A 22,420-nucleotide genomic window follows, 5' to 3' on the forward strand; every position below is an offset into this window, starting at 1 on the left:
GGCGCACTGACACGGAACACAAAGATCCGAGTGCATCAAGCCTGTGTCCTCAGTACCTTGCTCTACGGCAGCGAGGCCTGGACAACGTATGTCAGCCAAGAGCGACATCTCAATTCATTCCATCTTCGCTGCCTCCGGAGAATCCTTGGCATCAGGTGGCAGGACCGTATCTCCAACACAGAAGTCCTCGAGGCGGCCAACATCCCCAGCTTATACACCCTACTGAGCCAGTGGCGCTTGAGATGGCTTGGCCATGTGAGCCGCATGGAAGATGGCAGGATCCCCAAGGACGCATTGTACAGTGAGCTCGTCACTGGCATCAGACCCACCGGCCGTCCATGTCTTCACTTTAAAGACGTCTGCAAACGCGACATGAAATCCTGTGACATTGATCACAAGTCGTGGGAGTCAGTTGCCAGCGATCGCCAGAGCTGGCGGGCAGCCATAAAGGCGGGGCTAAAGTGTGGCGAGTCGAAGAGACTTAGAAGTTGGCAGGAAAGGAGACAGAAGTGCAAGGAGAGAGCCAACTGTGTAACAGCCCCGACAACCAATTTTATCTGCAGCACCTGTGGAAGAGTCTGTCACTCTAGAATTGGCCTTTATAGCCACTCCAGACGCTGCTCCACAAACCACTGACCACCTCCAGGCGCTGACCCATTGTCTCTCGAGACAAGGAGGCCAAAGAAGAAGAGACCACAATAATGAGTAAAAACCATCTCTAAGTTGTGAAAGAACATCAATAACAACAGAACTCGTTTTAGATTTTAACCAAAAAGCAAATTTATTTACCAAATGATAAATGAGTGAATATATAAGAGCAATATAATGTATATATTACACTAACCAGCATCTTGAATGAAAATAATGAGAGGTTGCATTTATTATTTTGTAAATAACCTTTAAATTCGCTGTTTTCTTTCCACCTCAGAATTTTTTTTAACTGCCCGGGCTAGTTGAATTAGCCTATCACTCCAAATATTCCAAGCATTTAATGATTTGAACAGTTTAACCTATTTAAAAACCGCTCGATCAGTTACCAGGGCTAGCTGGAATTAAATAACTGTCTCAATCTAAAAGAGGGTGCCAGTCATACACAACAGACCAACAACAACTTGCATTTAGATAGTGGATTTAACATAGTAAAATGTTCCAAGTCATTTCACAGGAGTTGTATCGAACAAAATTTGACACAGAGCCACATTAGGAGATACTCGGATAGGTGACCGAAAGTTTGGTCAAAGAGGTATGTTTTAAGGAGTGTTTTAAAGGACGAGAAAGAGAGGTAGAGAGATTTAGGGAGGGAAATCTAGACCTTAGGGACTAATGTTACGAAAGTGCTTCTGTATTTTTTGTTAAGTATATGTTTTTGAGGAATTTTATTTAAATTGTGGAGATGGATTTGTGGAGAAGGCTGAAGATTTCATACAAGCTGGACTTTACTTTGTTGTTGACAGTTCATTGAAAGGACATATATGTTGCTTAAAAACCGCCTGCTGGAAGTCATGTGCTTTCAGCAATAAACATCAGAAATCTTGGTTTTTTGGGCAAGATGTTTACAGAGAAGTGATAAGTCAAGATTTATAGGGGTCAGCAGGCTTCACATGTGAGATATTGTTTTTGGTTTTATTTTGGACAGTGTTGGGGTGTGGACTGTTTTGAAGACAGTTGGAGAAAAGCAGCCAGGAGAGCAGCCACATCAGCTCACTTCTTCCATCTCTTTGAGAACTTCCTGAGAATCAAGCACAAGAAATAGAGAAACTGATGTTGCATTTCTCCTGAAAAGCCTGCCAAAAACTCCTAATGCCGCATTTCTCCTGGAAAGCCCGCCAAACTGATCCTCAACATCGCCTGAAAAGAACTGCTCTGGAAAGATCCCAGTGACAGCCGTCTATGCGTATTTGGGATGCCAAACTAAAAAGGGACAACTGCCATCTTTCCATACCTTCTCTTTTTTCTTCAAGAGTTAGCAAGTATTTGGCCAAAGTATTCTTTTTTGTCTTTTTCTGTATTTTTTCTGTGTGTGTGTGTGATAGTTCATGTGGGGGAATTTAAAAAGGGGAACTTTTATATTTTAATCTGTGTGTTATGCTTTGCTTCATTACTGGGTAAGTCTTGTTTTATAATCAACTGATAATTTTGTTTTGTTAAAGAAACGTGGTTGGTGTATTTTATTCTGGGATAAAAATAGAGTCTATGATTGACTGCATTGGGTAACTGGGTAAACATTTAAAAAATGTATGTTGTGACCTATGGAGAAGTGGAACTAGAAAAAACCATGCAATCCTCCCGCCTTGGTTGTAACACTAGGCAGCTGAAGGCATGGCAGCCAATGGTGGGACGATGACAATTGAGGATTCATAAGACACAAGAATTGGAGGAATAAAGATCCTAAGAGTTTTATATGGCACGGCAGCCCTCCTGATACAAGCCTATTGCTACTTTGGCCCCATGGCATCTTTGGCAGTGCCTTCTGTTGGGATGTGGAGGGGGTGGGGTAGGGGGTGCTGCAGAAACAGAAGTGTAATGGCAGGCTTGAGACAAATGGCCCCTCTTGCCACTAACATGGCTATGTCAGGCCTGCATGAGTACATGAGTTACAATGATTTAGGAAACTCCAAGAAATCCTAGAGCAGCGTAGTGAGGGTGGAAACCTAATATAATTTATCTCCACCCTGATTCCTCTTCACAGTGCTTGGAAACTAATTTGTAGCTTCTCTGGATATAGGCATGGTGCCAGAGGACTGCTAATTCTATACCGCTGTTTAAAAAGGGAGAAAGGGACAGACCAAGTATTTACAGGCCAGTTAGCCTAATCTTGTGGTTTTCTATTTATTGGAAAAAATTCTGAGGGACAGTATTAATCATCATTTAGAAAGTCACGGATCAATCAACAACAGCCAGCATAGATTTGTTAAGAGAAGTTTGTGCCTGAATAACTTGCTTGAATTTTTTGAGGACATTAGAGGGAGGGTTGATGAGGGTAGCGTGTTTGATGTAGTCTACCTGGATTTTAGCAAGGTTTTTGACAAGGTCCAACATGACAGGCTGTTCAGAAAAGTAAAAGATCATGGGACCCAAGGGAAAGTTGGATCCAAAATTAGCTCAGTGGCAGAAAGCAAAAGGTTGATGGATGTTTTTGTGACTAGAAGGCTGTTCCCAGTGTGGAGGGCCCAGTACTAGGTCCCTTGCTTTTCAGTCAAATGCTGCCTTGATGTCAAGGGCAGTCACTTCCTCATATAAGAGCAAGGAAGTTATGCTAGAACTGTATATAACACGAGTTAGATGGCAGCTAGAGTCCGTGTAGCGTTCTGGTCAACCAATTAAGGAAGGATGTGATTGCACTAGATAGGGTACAGAGGTGATTTACGAGGATGCTGCCAGGAATGGAGAATTTTAGCAGCAGTAAAAGCAACCATTCAACAATAAACAATGCAGAATTCTTTGAAATTGACCATAACTACCTAGAGAACAAAAAAAAGCACTGAATCATAAGGAGGTGGCAGCTACTATGCTGACAGTGATGGAGGGGAGCAATGACTACGGGGAAAATGGTGTTGTTGGGAAATAACAACAATAGCAGGGGAACAATGGCAATGGGCACAGCAACAGAGATGGGGGAATGATGGTGGAGGGGTGACCATGATTGGGACGAGTAGTGATGGTGTTGGGGCGAGTGACAGTTATGGGAGGAGCAGTGACGATTGTGGGGGGGGGGGGGGGTGCACATTGTGGGGTGTAGTGAAGGTGATGGAGGAGAAACAGTGGCGACGAGTGTACCGACAGAGATGGGGGGGGGGGGGGGTGGAAAAGAGAGTGATGGTGATGGGGTGAGTGGCAGTGATGAGGGCAGCGCTGGTGATGGAGGAAGAGATGGTGATTGGCAGGGGTGACAGTGATGAGGTTACCGCCAGTGATGGGGGTGGGGGGAGTGGTGGTGATGGGGAGAGTGGCAGTGATGGGAAGAGCAACTGTGCAGGGGTAATGACGGTGATAGGTGGGGAGTGGGAGTGGGGCAGTGGTATGGCAGCTGAATAACACTGACAAATCAGGAGAGTTTGAATACCCAGCTGTGCATTATCCTGTTCAGGTGACATTTGGAATGCTGCTTACAGTTCTGGTCATCCCAGCATCAGGGAGCCATGCAAGCATTCTAGACGATGCAGAGTAAAGTAACTTGGCTGAGAACAGCGATGAGGAATAGCTTGATAAGTTAGGGCTCTTTAACCTTGAAAAGAAATACCTGACAGTGGACATTTTTGAGCTATACAAGATAGCGAACGTCAAACGAAAAGAATACCTTTATACATGCCACGGCAAAAATTCAGGATTCTGAAGGCTAAATACAGTTTGACATCATGAAATTTTTATGCATTTAAACAGAGCAAGATCAACAGTTGCTATTGGTTGCCATGAAGAGTGGTTAAGGCCTGTACACTGAGCTCATTGAAGAAAGAGTTAGGTGCTGTAAAAGATAGGATTGAATCTGTAGAAGGATGGGATCAAGTGGGTAGAAATTCAAACCTACTTTATAATCCTGTGATGCACAACACTTTCAGGAGAGAAGGTAAGAATATTGGAGGGAGATAGCTCCATTTTATATCAAATAGTCAATTCAAATTAATAACTGACACAAAAATTTCAAATTTTACTGATTAAAACAATAAATTTAATAAATTTCTTCACTTTGCTGTGGAACATTGAACGCGCATACACACCCATTCTTCACCTACGAAACTTGGTATTAAAAACCATGTTATTTTGACATGAGCCTGATTCTGCCTTTCACCTTGCATCCGCAAACACACACTTTTTCAGGAGGATGCAATGGATAGTGCTCGGTGTGGGAATCCTTCCATTATTAAAACATAAACGTTCACACAAAGTGTTATTCCATCTGCCGATACAAATTTTAAAAGCGGAACAGCATTTAAAGCTGTTTTCTAAAATCTGCATGAAAATCAGCCCTCAACTATCAGTGTAATCAATGCCACTGTGCAGAGTGCAATCTGCCTTTGATGTGCAGCTACATTTTGCCTGCTCCTCTGCTATTGGCCTGAATTTAGCAATCGGCAGTACACAGGAAACACAACACTCGAGGAAGTACAAAAATTCTGATCAAGAATAAAGCTAAATGCATGAGGACATTTCCTATAATTTGCTCTCGTCAATTACTTTTGCAGGTAGATTGAATACTACCTCAAAGGCTTCAAAGACTCAACTGCAACAAATGATTTGCTTTGTAACCTTTGGCACACATGGTGAAAGACTACACCAATTGCAGCAATCCTTATTATTTGATCAATTTACATTGTATTCAAATGACAATGAATTATTGATTCATAATATCCACAAAATCAGAAGATAGCTAATAATATAGTTCCTGGGCTTGGCATTCATTTTAAGATTATGCCTCTGCGAAGTACTTTGCAACAATTTTCGACGCTACAGGTACTAACAAAATACAAGTTGTTGTAATATCAGATTAAAATGTAACCAAGCTCCGTATAAACGCAGCAATCAGCACTTTGATTTTAAAGCGATGTGGTCACTTCAATAGGAAATCTGAGTATGTTACGAGACTGCAACACATCAAAGCTTTCAGATGCCATAAAACACAAAAGAAAGACTGCCCTCCCCCACAACCCCCACTTTCCCTCTTACCTAATGATTGCTGAAGGCACCAACTCATGCTGGAATACATTTCTATAGGCACAGAACTCCAGGATTTCAACCAAGAGCTATTCATAGAATGGTTACAGCACAGTAGGAAACCATTCGGCCCTTCACGTCCATGCTGGCTCTCTGCAAGGGCAACTCAGCTCATCTCACTCCCCCGCCTTTTTCCTGCAGCCCTGCAAATTTTTTCTCCTCAGATAATTATCCAGTTCGCTTTTGAAAGCCACAACTGAATCTGCCTCCATCAGACTCTCAGGCAGTGAACTCCAGATCCTAACCTGAAAACAGCTTTTCCTCATGTTACCTTTGCTTCTTTTGCCATTCATCTTAAATCGATGACATCTGGTTCTCGACCCTTTCGCCAATGGGAACAGTTTCTCCCTATCTACTTTGTCCAGACATGAATAAATAAAGTCATTAATTACTTTAAGTTCCTCGCTCTTACTAGCTCCTTGGCCACCCTCTACTTCTGATTTAAAAAAAATTGTGTCTTCTACTGCAAAGACAGATACAAAATGTGTGTTCAACATCTCTGCCTTTTCCTCATTCCCATGATAATTTCTTCTCTCTGCCTCTAAAGGACCAATGCTTACTTTAGTTGCTCTCCTTTTTAGATACTTATAAAAGCTTTTACAATCTGTTTTTATATTCCTGGCTAGTTTATTCATTTTTTTTTACTTTTCATCAACTTCTTGGTTGCTGTATGCTAGTTTTGAAAACATTCCCAATCCTCAGACTTATTATACTTTGCAACATTATAAGTCTCTTCCTTTAAACTAATACTATCCTTAACTCCCGTAGTAACTAACTCGGAGATTTGTTTCTTAGTGGAACATATTTTTGTTAAAAATGCTAAGTCATTTCTTTAAATGTTTCCCACTGTTCATTTACTGCCATACCTTTTAGTCTCTCTTCACGTTCAGAATAGAACGTAGTGTTGGGAGGATATTGGGTTCAAGTGGGGAACAGCGTCGAATCATATATTATTTTCATTCAAAATCCACAAGTTTATTTTCTATTGGGATCACTAGAGACAGCCAACAGAGACAGCTCTTTATAACTGTACATAAATTTCATCATCCCGTGGTGGCATTAGAATTACATCACTATATGGTATTACACTGATCTTGACTCAAAGGCACCTCTGTTCCACAAGAGAACCTGTGGGATATGATGGTATGTTTTAAAACACATCACTTAGTGTACTATTTAATGAGGAATTCTATTGTGGATTAATACTCAGTCACAAGCCAAGAAGTGTGTAAACTGGATAAACTTACTACACTAGTTATAAGAGTTTACCAGCATCAACTAGTTTTGCATAGGAACAGGTGTAGGTCATTCAATTAGATTATGACTTCAACGCCATTTACATGCCTCTGCTCCACATCCCTTGATACCCTTACCTAACGAGAATCAATTAACTCCAGCATCCATAGCCTCTTTGGGGTGAGTTTTCAGATTTACACATACTGGGCAGGATTTTACCAAGCCCTCGACGTTGGGTTCCATGGCAGGGGGCCGAAAGATGGGTCTGGCAGCGGTCCATCATGGAGGCCGGCGCCGGGAGAGCCTGCCTGATCCTCCTGGCGGTGGTGAGGCTCCGTGGTGGCCCCACTGCCGCTGGGACCAGGACCTGGGTCTCAATATTTAAATTAATGACAGTGCAGAACTGCTGCCGGCACTCCCGCGCCTTCAATTCCTTGTCTGGGGAAAGCCGGCGTGACACTGGTAGGGAGGAGGAAGGAGTTAAGATTTTCAGTGCGGGGGGCGGGTGTGGGGAACAGGGTCAAATAAATGTAATGGGTATCGGGGGTGGTGGGAAGGGGTGAACTTCAAACTTTGTGCAGACTGGGGAGGAAAGGTTAGATTTAAAAGGTAAGTGTTTTGGTGGGGAGAGATCATGATCAGCAGACTCAAGGGCAATTAGGGATGGGCAATAAATGCTGGCCTAGCCAGCAATGCCCACATTCCATGAAAGAATTTTTAAAAACCTTAACTCTGCAGGTGGTGTTTTTGTGTTTTTTTCCCGGGTTTTTTGGGGGGGTTTCAGTGTCGTTTTTACGGCATTTCGCCCTTTGGGATTGGAGATCTACCGTGGTTGTTGTTTTCCACTTGGTTAGGGTCTTAGTGCCTGACCTGGGGAAAGCTTCAAGCAAAAAATGGCTGCAACCAACACCAGAGCTCCAGGCCCAGGGGTGTATAACACCGTTAGGGCGGCAGTGAAAGATAGCAAAGGAGGTGCATCCATCAACTGTATCTTCTTCATTAAGCGAGTTTTGTTTGAATGCTGTGGATTCCAAGTGCAGACTCTTCTGCCTGCTGGACTTCACCAGCAGTAGCTATTTTGACGTGACGTTCACGAACGTGGCGGGATGCACCAGGTTCCTGAAGGTCTTCAAGGAGAGGGGAAACCAGGTGCTACTGTTGATCCTCATGACAGAGCCGCTCTTTACGCTGCCATTGCAATGGAACCGGGTCGTGACCATCCATCTCTACAACCCCCATGTTCCTGTTGTGGATGTGCTCACTGCCCTTGCCAGGTACGTGAGGTGGCTGGGAGCAGCACCAAGGACAAGGACCCATTTGGGGTTTGGCCCAGCAAGCGGCATGTCAAGGTGGCCGCCAACGGAGCCATCATCGATTCTCCCTCCAGCTTTGCAATCGGGGGAAATAGATACTTCTTGGTCTACGCAGGGCAGCCTAGAGTTTGTCGTACCTGCGGCAAATCTGGTCATGTGGTGGCCACTGTAGCACAGTTGTCTGCAAGAACTGCAAGCAGGAAGGCCAACAGACAAAGGACTGCAACTAGAGTAAGTGCTGCAACCTGCGTGGTGGAGCAGGCCATCTCTACAAGACCTGCCCAAAACGCTGCCTCAGTCACGCAAAGGCGGCAAGGACCAAGGAAAGACTGGAGGAAGGAATGGTGAACACACCTGGTGCTGCAAAGGAGACCAGCAACCCTCTCCCCACCGAGCCCCCACCCCCAGTGAGGAAAATCAGTCTAAGAAGGAGAAGAAAGGGAGAGAGCTGCAGAAAGCAACCAAAATCAACCCTGTGCCCGGAACCTCCTCCTCAACAGACAGAATCAATGCAGGAGAGGCCAGAGGGACAACCGGGTAAGTGGCAAGTGGTCAAAAGGAAAATCACAAAGATGATGACCCAAAAAAAGGAACAGGCCACCACCCAAACCAGTGGCAAGAGGAGGCTAACTTCTGAGACAAATTACAGCAGCTGCTCCTCATTGGATGAGGAAGGGCTGAAAAGACGGCACCTACAAAAGAACAGCAGAATGCAAAGGAGCTGGAAGAGAAAGCCCCCCCCAGCTCCAAAACACTGGAAGCAGCGATGGGCCAAGCGCACCCCAAACCCAAATTGAAATAACCCAGGAAGCTGGGAGCAGGAACTTCCTCGGGAAGGAATAGAGGGGAAAGAGACCACCAGCAGAGGACAGTCCAAACCTTGCTGCCTACAAGAACCACACCGCCCCTCCCCCCATCCCCCATGTCCCCCTGGTGGCACAAACTCCTCGTGAGTGACCAGCAGAGTTTTCTGAGCCCAATGACTGTGCAACAGTTTATCAACACAATGGGTATGTAGGAACATTGCCAAGGACTGGGACTAGTAAGGACACCTGGAGTGGTAAGCAGCATCCAGTTTTAAATGGGTTTAAAGATTGCTTCCATTAACGTGCTTAGTGTTAAGTCCACTACGCGATATGTTTTGACCTTGGGTTACCTTGCCAAGGTCAAAGCTAAACTGCTGTTTCTGCAGGAGTGTGGAATACCTCACCTAGGCACTTACAGACAATGGTCACAATGGTGGTCCCATGGGCCACTGAGATTATTACCTTTGAGGTTCTGCTTCTTAATTTGGTGCCTAGCTCCTCATACTGACTATGCAGAACCTCTTTCCTTGAGAGCCAAAGTAAATAGCGGCAAGATTGGGGGGGGGGGGGGGCGGGGGAAGGGCAAATAGTTAATGTAATTGTTATTGGGGGATTGGAAAGGGGCATTAGAAATTAATTTTATAAATTTTGGAGGATGTATATTTAAAATTTCAAATTGACTAGCAGGGCTGGCTGCTCTTTAAAAATGGCACGAGCGCCTGCGCACAGGTAGCTGAAGCCATTGCCAGTGACGGACAGCCTGCTCCCTCCACGTGATTTGTTGGGCGGAGGGGGGGTGGAAGGGCAGGCTGACCTGGCTATTCAAATTGGCGTGCAGCCCGCCATTTCTCGAGCTTGCTGATTGTGTGAAAATGTGCTTCCTGATTTCACTCGTAAATGGCCTAACTCTAATTTTAAATTTATGTCTATTGCCCAGGATTCTTTCACCAAAGGAAATAGCTTTTCTGTATCTACCCTATCAAATCTCTTCTATCATTTTAATACCATAAATTATACCACTTAAGGGATTCAAATCACTGACATCCAGCAAAGATCTTGATAGTAGTATGTTTTTTCTCTCTCCTTGGTCTCCTTGTGTTATACAGTATAAATATCCTGTGCTTGAGGGGTGGATGGCTGATCAACCTGCTTCCAGGCTTTTGCTAATAACGCTTTGGGCTAGCTGTGAGGATGCTTGCAAGAATGGGTCAGGAATGACTCTCGTTCCTTTCTGTTTTCCCTTCTCCTGGTTAGGAGATGACTGGCTGTTACAGCACCATACACTGGTGCAACATATTCCACGATTCTACTGCTGCACTCTTGGGCGAGATCTTATGTGACTGACATCCAGGTGCTGAAGAAGGTGCAGTGAAAGGCAACTAAATTGATAGCTAGGATTAGGCACAAGCAAAAGCTAGGAATGTTTACTCAGGGGTGGTCTTTATAGAAGGTAAGATCCCAAAGGGTACAGACAAGATAACCGTCAATATGAGTAACATTTTCACAGATTCTACAAGCCTTAAATATAGAAGAGCGAGAAAATGAGAAGGTAGATTTCGCAACTTTACACAGAATTCGATGAATATATAGAATGAACTGCCAAGGCAGGCAGTGAGGGACTAACTGCATGAACCAATTTGGGAGAGATTTAATTACTACCTGGAGAAAAATGTAATAGAGGGGTATAAGTAGTATTGAAGAATGTCATATTGCCTAGAGACTGGGTGGTCTTTTTCCAGTTCTCAAGGGTATCTGCTCGCAGAGTGAATAGTTTTAAGAATGTTTTTCTTCTGGTTGCAAAAAACAAAAGGACTGTTTCCCTTTCCAGAAATTAACGACATGCCAAGTAAAAGTATTCATTTGCAATATCTGTGGTGTTCTCATCTAAGTAATCCTAAGCAGTGAATTATAGAACATAAACTCACCAATAATGTTCAACACCTAACAATGAGCGATGATTTCTACCACATATATTAATTACGTTTAATGTACAAAGTTAAGTGGCTATGACGACAGGAAAGTAACGCAAAAATGGCATTGCATTTTTTAAACTCAACTATGCACTGGATTGTAGATGTTGCTTATGTAGAGGCTCTGATAAGAATATTCCATTTCCAGATCAATCCCTAATTAAAAATTTTGCCACAGCGGTCCAGGTGGCTTAGTGAATCTTCTGGAGCAGTGGGTCAGATTCTTCAGACACAGAAGTAGGGGCAGTATAGTTAGCATCAGCATCTGGGGAATGAGGAGAAGCAAATACACTAGGATTCCTGTGTTGATTGTTATACAGTAATCCCTCCTGGAAGTGCCAATGTGTGTCATACAGTCATACAGCAGAGAAACAGGCCCTTCGGCCCATCGTGTCCGTGCTGGCCAACCAAGCACCGATCTATTCTAATCCCATTTTCCAGCACTTAGCCAGTAGCCTTGTATGCTATGGCATTTCAAGTGCTCATCTAAATACTTCTTAAATGTTATGAGGGTTCTTGCCTCTACCACCTCTTCAGGTAGTGTGTTCCAGATTCCAACTACCATCTGGGTGAAAAAGTTTTTCCTCAAATTCCCTCTAAACCTCCTGCCCCTTACCTTAAATCTATGCCCCCTGGTTATTGACACCTCCACCAAGGGAAAAAGCTTCTTTCTGTCGACCCTATCTATGCCCCTCATAATTTTGTATACCTCAATCAGGTCCCCCTCAGCCTTCTCTGCTCTAAGGAAAACAACCCTAGCCTTTTCAGTCTCTCTTCATAGCTGAAATGCTCCAGCCCAGGCAACATCCTGGTGAATCTCCTCTGCACCATCTCCAGTGCAATCACATCCTTCCTATAGTGTGGCAACCAGAACTGTGCACAGTACTCCAACTGTGGCCTAACTAGAATTTTATACAGTTCCATCATAACCTCCCTGCTCTTATATTCTATGCCTCAGCTAATAAAGGCAAGTATCCCATATGCCTTCCTAACCACCTTATCTACCCTGTGCTGCTGCCTTCAGTGATTTATGGACAAGTACACCAAGGTCCCTCCGACCCTCTGTACTTCCTAGCATTCTACCATCCATTGTGTATTCCCTTGCCTTGTTAGTCCTCCCAAAATGCATCACCTCACACTTCTCAGGATTAAATTCCATTTGCCACTGCTCTGCCCATCTTACCAGCCCATCTATATCGTCCTGTAATCTAAGGCTTTCCTCCTCACTATTTACGACATCGCCAATTTTCATGTCATCTGCGAACTTACTGATCATACCTCCTATACTCACGTCTAAATCATTAATACACACTACAATCAGCAAGGGTCCCAGTAATGATCCCTGTGGTACACCACTGGTCACAGGCTTCCAATTGCAAAACAACCCTCGACCATCACCCTCTGCCTCCTGCCTCTAAGCCAATTTTAGATCCAATTTGCCTAATTGTCCTGTATCCCATGGGCTCTTACCTTCTTAGCCAATCTCCCATGTGGGACCTTATCAAACGCCTTACCGAAGTCCATGCAGACTACATCAACTCATCTACACATCTAGTCACTTCATCGAAAAATTCAATCAAGTTTGTTAGACATGGTCTCCCCCTGACAAAGCCATGCTGACTCTCCTTGATTAATCCTTGCCTCTCCAAGTGGAGATTAATCCTGTCTCTCAGAATTTTTTCCAATTGTTTCCCTACCACTGATATTAGACTCACCGGCCTGTAATTACCTGGTTTATCCTTGCTACCCTTCTTGAACAATGGTACCACATTAGCTGTCCTCCAGTCCTCTGGCACCTCTCCTGTGGCCAGAGAGGATTTGAAAATTTGTGTCAGAGCCCCTGTTATCTCCTCCCTTGCCTCACATAACAGCCTGGGATACATTTCATCTGGGCCTGGTGATTTATCCACTTTTAAGCCCGCTAAGATCGCTAGTACCTCCTCCCTTTCAATGCTAATTTGTTCAAGTATATCACGATCCCCCTCCCTGATCTCTACACCTACATCTTCCTTCTTCATAGTGAACACAGATGAAAAGTAATCATTTAAAACCTCACCTACATCCTCTGGCTCCACACACACATTGCCACTTTGATCCCTAACCAGCCCTACTTTTTCCCTGGTTATCCTCTTGCCCTTAACATACATAAAATGCCTTGAGATTTTCCTTTATCTTGCCTGCCAGTGTTTTTTCTTGACCCCTCTTCGGTCTCCTAATTACATTTTTAAGTACCCCCCTACACTTTCTATACTCCTTGAGGGCCTTCGCTGTTTTCAGCGCTCTGAATCTGCCTCCTTTTTTTTCCTTATCCAATCCTCTATATCCCTTGACATCCAGGATTCCCTGGATTTGTTGGTCCTACCCTTCACCTTTACAGGAACATGTTGGCCCTGAACTCTATTTCCTTTTTGAATGACTTCCACGGGTCTGATGCAGACTTTCCTACAAGTAGCTGCTCCCAGTCCACGTTGGCCAGATCCTGTTTTATCATATTGAAATTGGCCATCCCCCAATACAGTACCTTTATTTTCAGTCCATCTTTGTCCTTTTCCAGTGGACATGGGACAAGGATATTCTTGGACTTGGTGTGATGCTTCCTGCAGTTTAATAGTCTGTTAATGCTCATTGACCAGGCTCATGGCCACTTGGCAAGGTGCCTGCTACTCATAGAACCAAAGCCCATCAAGGTGCCTGCCACTCATGGAACCACAGCCCATCAAGGTCCCTGCCACTCATGGACTCATACTCCAGCAAGGTGCCTGCCACTCATGGAACCACAGCCCATCAAGGTCCCTGCCACTCATGGACTCATACTCCAGCAAGGTGCCTGCCACTCATGGAACCACAGCCCATCAAGGTCCCTGCCACTCATGGACTCATACTCCAGCAAGGTCCCTGCCACTCATGGACATACTCCAGCAAGGTGCCTGCCACTCATGGACTCATACTCCAGCAAGGTGCCTGCCACTCATGGACTCATACTCCAGCAAGGTGCCTGCCACTCATGGACTCATACTCTAGCAAGGTCCCTGCCACTCATGGAACCACAGCCCATCAAGGTCCCTGCCACTCATGGACTCATACTCCAGCAAGGTGCCTGCCACTCATGGAACCATAGCCTAGCAAGGAGTTAAGCCTTTTAGGAGAGGAGAAGGTCAAGCAGCAGAAAAAGGAAAAAACATATCTAATGAGTACCATTAGTGTTGAGGGTATGAAATATACGTTTAACAATTTAGAAGGAAAAATGTTAACACCCGAATTAGTGGTCTAGTTTTGTGCCAAATGAATAAAAGAGGTAAATGAAAAACACATGCCTTTCCAGTACATAGTTAGATAGCTGGAGTGTATTGTTATCTCCGTTATTAATGACCTCCGTGCGAGGAAGCAAATTTTCATTAATGTCTGGCTATCATTTCACAACTAGTAAACTTAGCAAAGAAAATGAAGAAATACTGATATTAAGTATAAAGTATTGGTATATTTGCTTGGCTATCATGAAAACCTTCCTTTGCCATTGTTTTCCTTGGTTGCTGACACTGCACTGTACCAGTCTTTTACAACAACTTGTTATCTATATAGCACCTTTAATGTAATAAAAAAAACCCCAAGGTGCTACAGAGGGGCATTTTAAAACAAAATATGGCATTTAGTCCTGTAAGGATATAATAGGGCAGATGACTAAATGCTTGGTCAAAGAGGTAGGTTTTAAGAAGTGTCTTAAAGCAGGACAGTAAGTTAGAAAGGCTGTGAGGGTTAGTGAGGGAATTCCAGAATGTTGGGCCTAGACAGCTGAAGGCATGGCCACCAATGATGGAGTGATTAAAATCGGGGATGCTAAAGAGGTCAGAATTAGAGGAGCGCAGATATCTTGGAAGGTTGTGGGGATGGAGGAGATTACAGAGAGAGGGAAGAGGGAAGCCATGGAGGGATTTGAAATCACAGATGTGAATTTTAAAATTGAGGCTTCAGCTGCTTCATCAATGACCTTCCTTCAATCACAAGGTCGGAAGTGGGGATGTTCGCTGATGATTGCACAATGTTCAGCACCATTCGCGACTCCTCAGTTACTGAAGCAGTCCGTGTAGAAATGCAGCAAGACTTGGACAATGTCCAGGCTTGGGCTGATAAGTGGCAAGTAACATTCGCGCTACACAAGTGCCAGGCAATGACCATCTCCAACAAGAGAGAATCTAACCATGTCCCCATGACATTCAATGGCATTACGATCACTGAATCCCCTACTATCAATATCCTAGGGGTTACAATTGACCAGAAACTGAACTGGAATAGCGATATAAATACCGTGGCTACAAGAGGTCAGAAGCTAGGAATCCTGCGGCAAGTAACTCACCTCCTGACTCCCCAAAGCCTGTCCACCACCTACAAGGCACAAGTCAGGAGTGTGATGGAATGCTCTCCACTTGCCTGGATGGGTGCAGCTCCAAAAACACTCAAGAAGCTTGACACCATCCAGGACAAAGCAGCCTGCTTGATTGACGCCTCATCCACAAACATTCACTCCCTACACCACCGACGCACAGTGGCAGCAGTGTGTACCATCTACAAGATGCAGTGCAGCAACGCACCAAGGCTCCTTAGACAGCACCTTCCAAACCTGCGACCTCTACCAACTAGAAGGACAAGGGCAGCAGATGCATGGGAACACCACCACCTGCAAGCCGCCCTCCAAGCTGCACACCACCCTGACTTGGAATTATATCACCATTCCTTCACTGTCGCTGGGCCAAAATCCTGGAACTCCCTTCCTAACAGCACTGTGGGTGTACCTACCTCACATGGACTGCAGTGGTTCAAGAAGGCAGCTCACCACCACCTTCTCAAGGGCAATTTGGGATGGGCAATAAATGCTGGCCTAGCCAGCAACACCCACATCCCATGAATGAAGAAGAAAAAGGGAGGCAACCACCACAGGGGTAATGGATCATGGGACTTGGGGTGAGTTAGGACACTGGCAGCAGAGTTTTGAATAATGTCAAGTTTATAGATAGTAGAATGTGGGAAGCTGGCCAGGTATGCATTAGAATTGTGAAGTTTAGAGGTAACAATTACATCAATGAGGGTTTCAGCAGCAGGTGAGCTGAGGCAGGGACTGAGTCGGGCAATGTTACAGAGGTGGAAACAGGCGGTCTTAGTGATGGCATGGTTATGTGTTTGGTAGCTCATTTCAGTCAAATATGACACCATGATTGCAAACAGTCTAGTCCAGCCTCAGATTGTTGCCAAGGAGGGGGATGGTGAGGGTGGCTAGCGAGTGGAATTTGTGGTGGGGACCCGAGACAATGGCTTCAGTCTTCCCAATATTTAGTTGGGATTATTTCAATATTTACAACAGCTAATGTCTTTGGCACCATGATGATCTATTAGTTCTTAAAAATGTCCACACATATTTGCTGTTTTCATGGCTTGGATGCCTCAGACTAGTGACTCATTATATTTATGAACAAAAATTAAAGTTTAATATTGGACAGCAAACTAACCGATTAAATACATGTGTTTGAATTATACTTTGAGTAAGTATCACAATACCTATTGATAATGTTGCTGGCATATTGAATTCCTGAAAGGGCTCACGAATGCGCTACTGGTTGCAACATGCTATTTACAATAGTTATGCAATTAAAATGTTTCACAGCACTTTTGAAAATTTACTGGTGGTACATACAGACACTAATACAAACCCATGAATTACGTAGCACAATAATTAAAGTTTCCTACCTTGCACACAGAACTTCAGCTCCTTCACATCTGTTACTGTTGTTGAAGAGAGTTTCTCTGGGACTTTTTTACTCATACGGTTATAGTTCCTTCGCTTCTTCGTCTCACCCCAAAGGTTGGAGCCTCCGTGCATGCTAGGAATGTTGAGGATTGCAATTCCTTCCAGTGATGTGTTACTTAGGTCAAGGACAATACCATCACACTGGAAGATATAAATCACAAAACATAATTTTCTTTAGCGAAATTGCTTAACCCAATCTTCCAAAGTCAGAAGGGAGGTCCATTATACCAGAGCTCATCAACTATTTAAACTTGTCAGGGATAAAGGAATACTTGCATAATTCTCACTTCACGTCAACCATCTGGCTCTCATCCACATGAAGAAAAAATGTTAAGTTCACTCATGATCAAAATGGCATTCAGATGACTCCAAAACAGTTTGAAGGTTATTACCTGATATTAGGTACATTACAGGATTGCAGCCAATGACAACAATATAATTCTTGGCTGCATTCCCAAACCAAAGATACAATTAAAAGAGATCAGAGGTCTGGCATGTGCCTCAAAAGGAAGGGTGAAAATTGACATGATAACCAATTTGAGACATTTTTTGCACATCCTTGCTCCCAAAGTGATAGAAATAGAGGCATGAGATCACATTGCCTCTTCTTCCCTCCTCAGATTGTGATTGATGTATATAAATAAAAGGAAGCTAATAAAGTAGGAAGAAGTTTAAACACAAGGACAAATCTTCAATTCAAAATATACTTAGCAAACAAAGGGTTAATAGACCATAGTTACTGTCCATTGGAATAAATATTTTTCAATTGCATAGCATTAGTAATAAATGGTGCAAAAAGATTTTATTAATTTCCAAACTTAATAGTATTGAATCAGCATTATTCAAAGGGTTATGGGATTAATTTTCACCACAAAATGATCTCAGATTAATGTTTTCAAATTGGGTCTGAATTTTCTCTTCAGTAGAACCAGTGTAACCTGGGCAGATGGAGAAGGAAAATTGTTTGGGGAGCTGTTCTGCAGGTTGTTCCCTGCCACCACTCAGAATTTTCGGCTGAGGGAACCATAGATGTGTAATATGTCGACCCAAAAAAGATGTAAGCTATATTTCTCATCATTTTCACCATACTAATTCAAAATCCTCCAACATAAATTTTACAATTTACAGCTAGCAGCATTTGCCACCCTACATTGTGGTAGGGCCACTTTATCAATAATAGGGACTCCTTCTATCCCAAAGACCTTTATCATTAAATCTTAAGCTGCTACCAAGATTTTTAAGTTCACCTTTTCCCTTTTTTTGTGCATTTTTTCTCTTCCTCTCCTAGTTCACGGTCTCTATACTGACACGTGATTCTACAGACACCACTCAACCCAATACCTTGTCCAGAAAATTACTCATGTGAATCTTGACAGTTGTCATCGGCTATCCCTCGATTTGAGGATGACATCTACTCAGGGTCGCGAGTTTCTGCCATGAGTCTTCATGTGACTGAACCGGCCAACTCTCGACCTGCAGATCTTTGGGCATATGGGGCAGGAGGTAATGAGATCCAGAGCACAGGATTTGCTTCCTTTTCTTTCCTTCTCTGCTGCCGCTGTACCTTATCATTAAGGCGTTTGGACTCAAAGCATGATGCAGCTTGATGGACAAGCTGTCACCATTTTGAATGATTGGTAGCAAGCTCCTCCCAGTCTTCAATGTCAATGCAGCTGTGCTTCAGAGAGGCGTGTCTTTCAAGCATTTTCTTTGTCCTCCCCTGGAACGCTGACCATTTGAGATTTGAAAAAACAGGACCTGGCAGGAGAGACAGTTTTCGGCCATCTGGACACAGTGTCCAGTCCATCGAAGTTGATTTTGCAGGAGTTTTGCCTGAATGCTTGTGGAGCTGGCTTCAAGGACACTAGCATTTGTTCGACAGTCCTCCCATTGAATCAGAGGATGCAGCTGAGGCATTGCTGATGGACTTTCTCTACTGCTCTCATGTATCACTTATACACAGTCTGGGTCTCGCTGCAGCACAGGAGTGGTAACGACAACTACTCTGTACACTAGGACTTTTGCTGACTTGCCAGGGTTTTTGCTGTCACACCCACAGCTGTGATTTGTAGAAGGCTCAGCTGGCGCTTGACCGCAGTGTGGATTCTGAAGGGGTCTGTTTCAGGTTTCCCACTCAAGACAGTTGCAGTCCTATCATCATAGGGCAATTGCAGGATTGTGAAGAAGTTTCTTGGACATCCAAGATGGTACGTGCTGGCAATGAAACTCAATTCCGCCCTCACCCAATGCCAAAACAAGAGCACGCCTGATAGGAATCATTGCAGAGTGATGAGAAGTGGGAAGTCTGACTCATTTCCTTTTCTTAAATCATGGCTGCTGTGGCCAATTGTAGAACCCCTACCTGACTGAGACCATAACTCAGCATGGAGCAGGAATTTGCAAGTTATAACAATGAGGTGGGGAAAGGGTAAAGTTTGTCTCAGGCCGCTGTGGAGAATGGCTAATAACAAATTGGCAGCCTGTTTTACTCTGCCAAATTTAGAAAAGACAAAGTTCACCTCTAAGTTTTCCTGAATTCTAACCAGCATAAATAGGATGGAAATTTTCATTAGCTTAAGCATTGAACTTTAATCAAGAGTATGACTCAACACCCATTTGACCTTTTCACAGAGCAAATATGATCAATAACTGAAGATTCCCTATTGCTCCTTTTCCTCTCAAAGCACTTGCATAAGATGGATCATATTTTGGCCAAGAGGCCAAAAAGCTTGTGGAGACTAGCACCTGATGACAAGCTAATGGGAGTCAGTGATGCATGCTGATTGTTGTTCAGGTACAAAGAAAAAATGATAAAATTAAAAGCATCTTTACATAATTGTTACGACCAGGTGAGAAAGGTGTCTAGGGCTCTTTTCAGCCTTCACCTGGTCTTATTTTAACAGGGTTTAATTTTATGCACAGTATTTTGAGCTCCCCCTTGGTGAATCCTTGTTCATCACTTTCCAATTACAAGACAAAGAAATGAGCATAAACAGGCTTTCGTCGGTTTAAAGAAGAAAAGTGAAATTTATTAAAACTTAAACTCTAATTCAGTTAACGCCTACAGATACACACCGCGCCCCATATTAGCATACATACATGATATGCACATGCAAATAGAGACAGAAAAGAGCAGAAGAAAAAATAAAGTTGAGAGGTTTGAGGCAATATCAGAAGAGTTTCTTGTCACTGTGCTTCGAGCTCACTGTAGTCCTTTTGTAAGTCGCCTTGCTTTTCTTTGGGGCCCAGTATTCTTCTTAAACCTTGTTCACTGTGGGAGACTTTTCTCTCTTGGGTTTCATGTGTCTTCAATGGGCCTTCAGTTCCGTGAGAAAGAGATGGGAGCGGACAGGAAAGAGGTCTTTTCAGTCCAGGAGCAAACAGCTTTTCTGAGTTCAAATTCTCTGTGGCAAGTTCAAATTTTAAAAAACCCAACAGCCAGTTAGTCATGTGACTAAACTGGTCTGACCATGTCTGTTTGTGTATTCAGCCATCTTAACAGTTTGTCCTTTCCAAGCACCGTCTGTTACTATGCAAATGTCTTTCCAGTCAGGGGCTTGGCAAACCCTAGTAATAGGCCTTCTTTTCTTCCCAGCAACAATTTTAAAATTTAACATGCATGTGGCGAAATATCTGTGCCCCATTCTTGGCAGGTGGGGGCCTGCATGAAACAATGCAATTAGGCAATACAGTACAGAATGCCGAAAATTACAATGTTTGGGGAAATTTTCTTCATATTTTACCAGAATATTCTTGGGGTACTGATTTCAGATATGGTTAAAGTTCATTTCCCATTCATACTGGAAATTATTAATGCAGGGTAAGTTTGCTTAAACTGTTGCTCCTCATTTGTTTTACTGTTCAATTAGTAAGAATGGTGAGCATAGCAATTAGAGAATCACTGTTCTACAGATGGAAACCATGGAAATCACAAGAATCTTGAAGTGGGAGTACGCTTTATTGGACAGTGTTGGAAAATATAGAATTATTATTTCAAAACTAGTCCAAAAAAAGCCAATATGATATTTCATGGAAGACAGGGAGGGACTGAAGCACTGACAGGACATCCAGCCTGAGGTAGGCATATAGTATAATTTTGTCAACCTCCCTCCTGAAGATATTGGTTTCTCATTTCATTGTGATTCTTTGAACAACAGCTCTGCTTCAGCGCTTAGCTCAAGTAGGAAATAATGATACGTGAACCTCGTAGGCTATATTATAGCCAATCCCATTTGCACTTGAAGCCCACTTCCAGCAAGAGGCCGCTGGATAGCAACCAGGAATGAGAAGTGTCCATTTTCCCTCTCCCTAACCCATGTTGAAAAATATAACACTCCCATGCTACCTGAACTGTGATTTAGATACTGGAGATTAAATGATCTATGTGACTCAAGTACTCACTGGATAAACTCATTGAGCTGTTGGGGAGAGAAGCACATTAAATTTTAAAATTGAGATCATGGACTGTTGTTTGTAGATTATGATGAAATTGCTGATTATACATTGTATTTAATGGTTATGGGTTAGGTTTTTGTCTGGTTTTCTCATGTCTGTTTTGCTCCTATGCTAACTCAATGAATTTTTAATGGTAGTAAGATGTATGTGTGTGTGTGTTAAACTATTTCAAGAGAATATCTGATATTTAACATTCTATTAAAATTAATAAAAAGTTGTTTGAAAAATACATTGAATAATCAAAGTCAATGTAAGATTATTGACTTTGAAATGTTACCGTGTCGAGTAACTAAGAATTTCATACAATTAGCACGACAAAATTATTAATGTTGCAACTAAAGGATCCAGTTTTACTTTAGGCACTTTTATACTTAATGATTTTAAATGTTCTGGTCTAGGGAAAGTGTTTATATTTTCCTCTCCTTTTAGTTTTCAGTAGATTTCTGGTTGTTCTGGACTTTGCTGTCTCATGAAGAGATTTGAATGTAATTACAGTGACAAGGTAGGAGACTTGCTACACACTTTTGCCTTAGAGAAATTGGTTACAAGAAGCCAGTGGAAGATTTGTAGATTTATTTGTTTAGTGAGTCTGCAATTGTATCAGTTCCACATAGGATCATTTCCCCCTTGGAGCAGAACCAACGAAGGATGAATGGGACACTTGTTGTTGGCTTCTGTATTGTAGAAGTGTTTAAAGGATTGCACAGCATCAGTTGTACCAAGTTCCAGTTTAGAAACATAAAGGATAAGCATTTCCTCTGGGGTGGTTTGAGATGGATTTTGTTCAAAGACGAGATAAACATTGTCTATTGTGTTACCATCGACAGATGGGAAAAGTTCGGCAAGAAGCCTGGCAAGCCCAGAACCGACTGAACATGTTACAATTTATACAGTTGTTGTTGGCACAGATACAGCTAATTCAGTATGTGGTACAAGAATGTGGGCATGCATGAACAACCTTGAAGTAGCTGTTTCACTAGGAAACGATTTGATGAATTTAAAATGAACAGAAAGCTATCAATAACATGTGATTGTTTTTCTTTTAGATTGTTCCATTAAAAAAAAAGTCTCCCCACCCTTTTCGCCATGCTCCAATCCTCAGCTAAAGGATTAAGTAGCCAACTTGCTCCCAGC

At 43.1% G+C, this 22,420-nt stretch overlaps 1 protein-coding gene across 9 annotated transcripts in view; it reads right to left on the minus strand.

The window, feature by feature from the left end:
* The window catches only part of LOC137372189 (diacylglycerol kinase beta-like), a 636,709-nt gene that overhangs the window by 65,157 nt on the left and 549,132 nt on the right, over positions 1–22,420 (minus strand). For all 9 annotated transcript variants that reach the window (XM_068035767.1, XM_068035770.1, XM_068035771.1 and 6 more), the window contains one exon: positions 16,771–16,972. In XM_068035767.1, coding sequence (XP_067891868.1) covers positions 16,771–16,972 — 202 coding nt within the window. The remainder of the gene's footprint in view (positions 1–16,770; positions 16,973–22,420) is intronic.

This window comes from Heterodontus francisci, chromosome 7 (genome assembly GCF_036365525.1).
Source record: "Heterodontus francisci isolate sHetFra1 chromosome 7, sHetFra1.hap1, whole genome shotgun sequence".
NCBI classification, from domain to species: Eukaryota; Metazoa; Chordata; class Chondrichthyes; order Heterodontiformes; family Heterodontidae; genus Heterodontus; species Heterodontus francisci.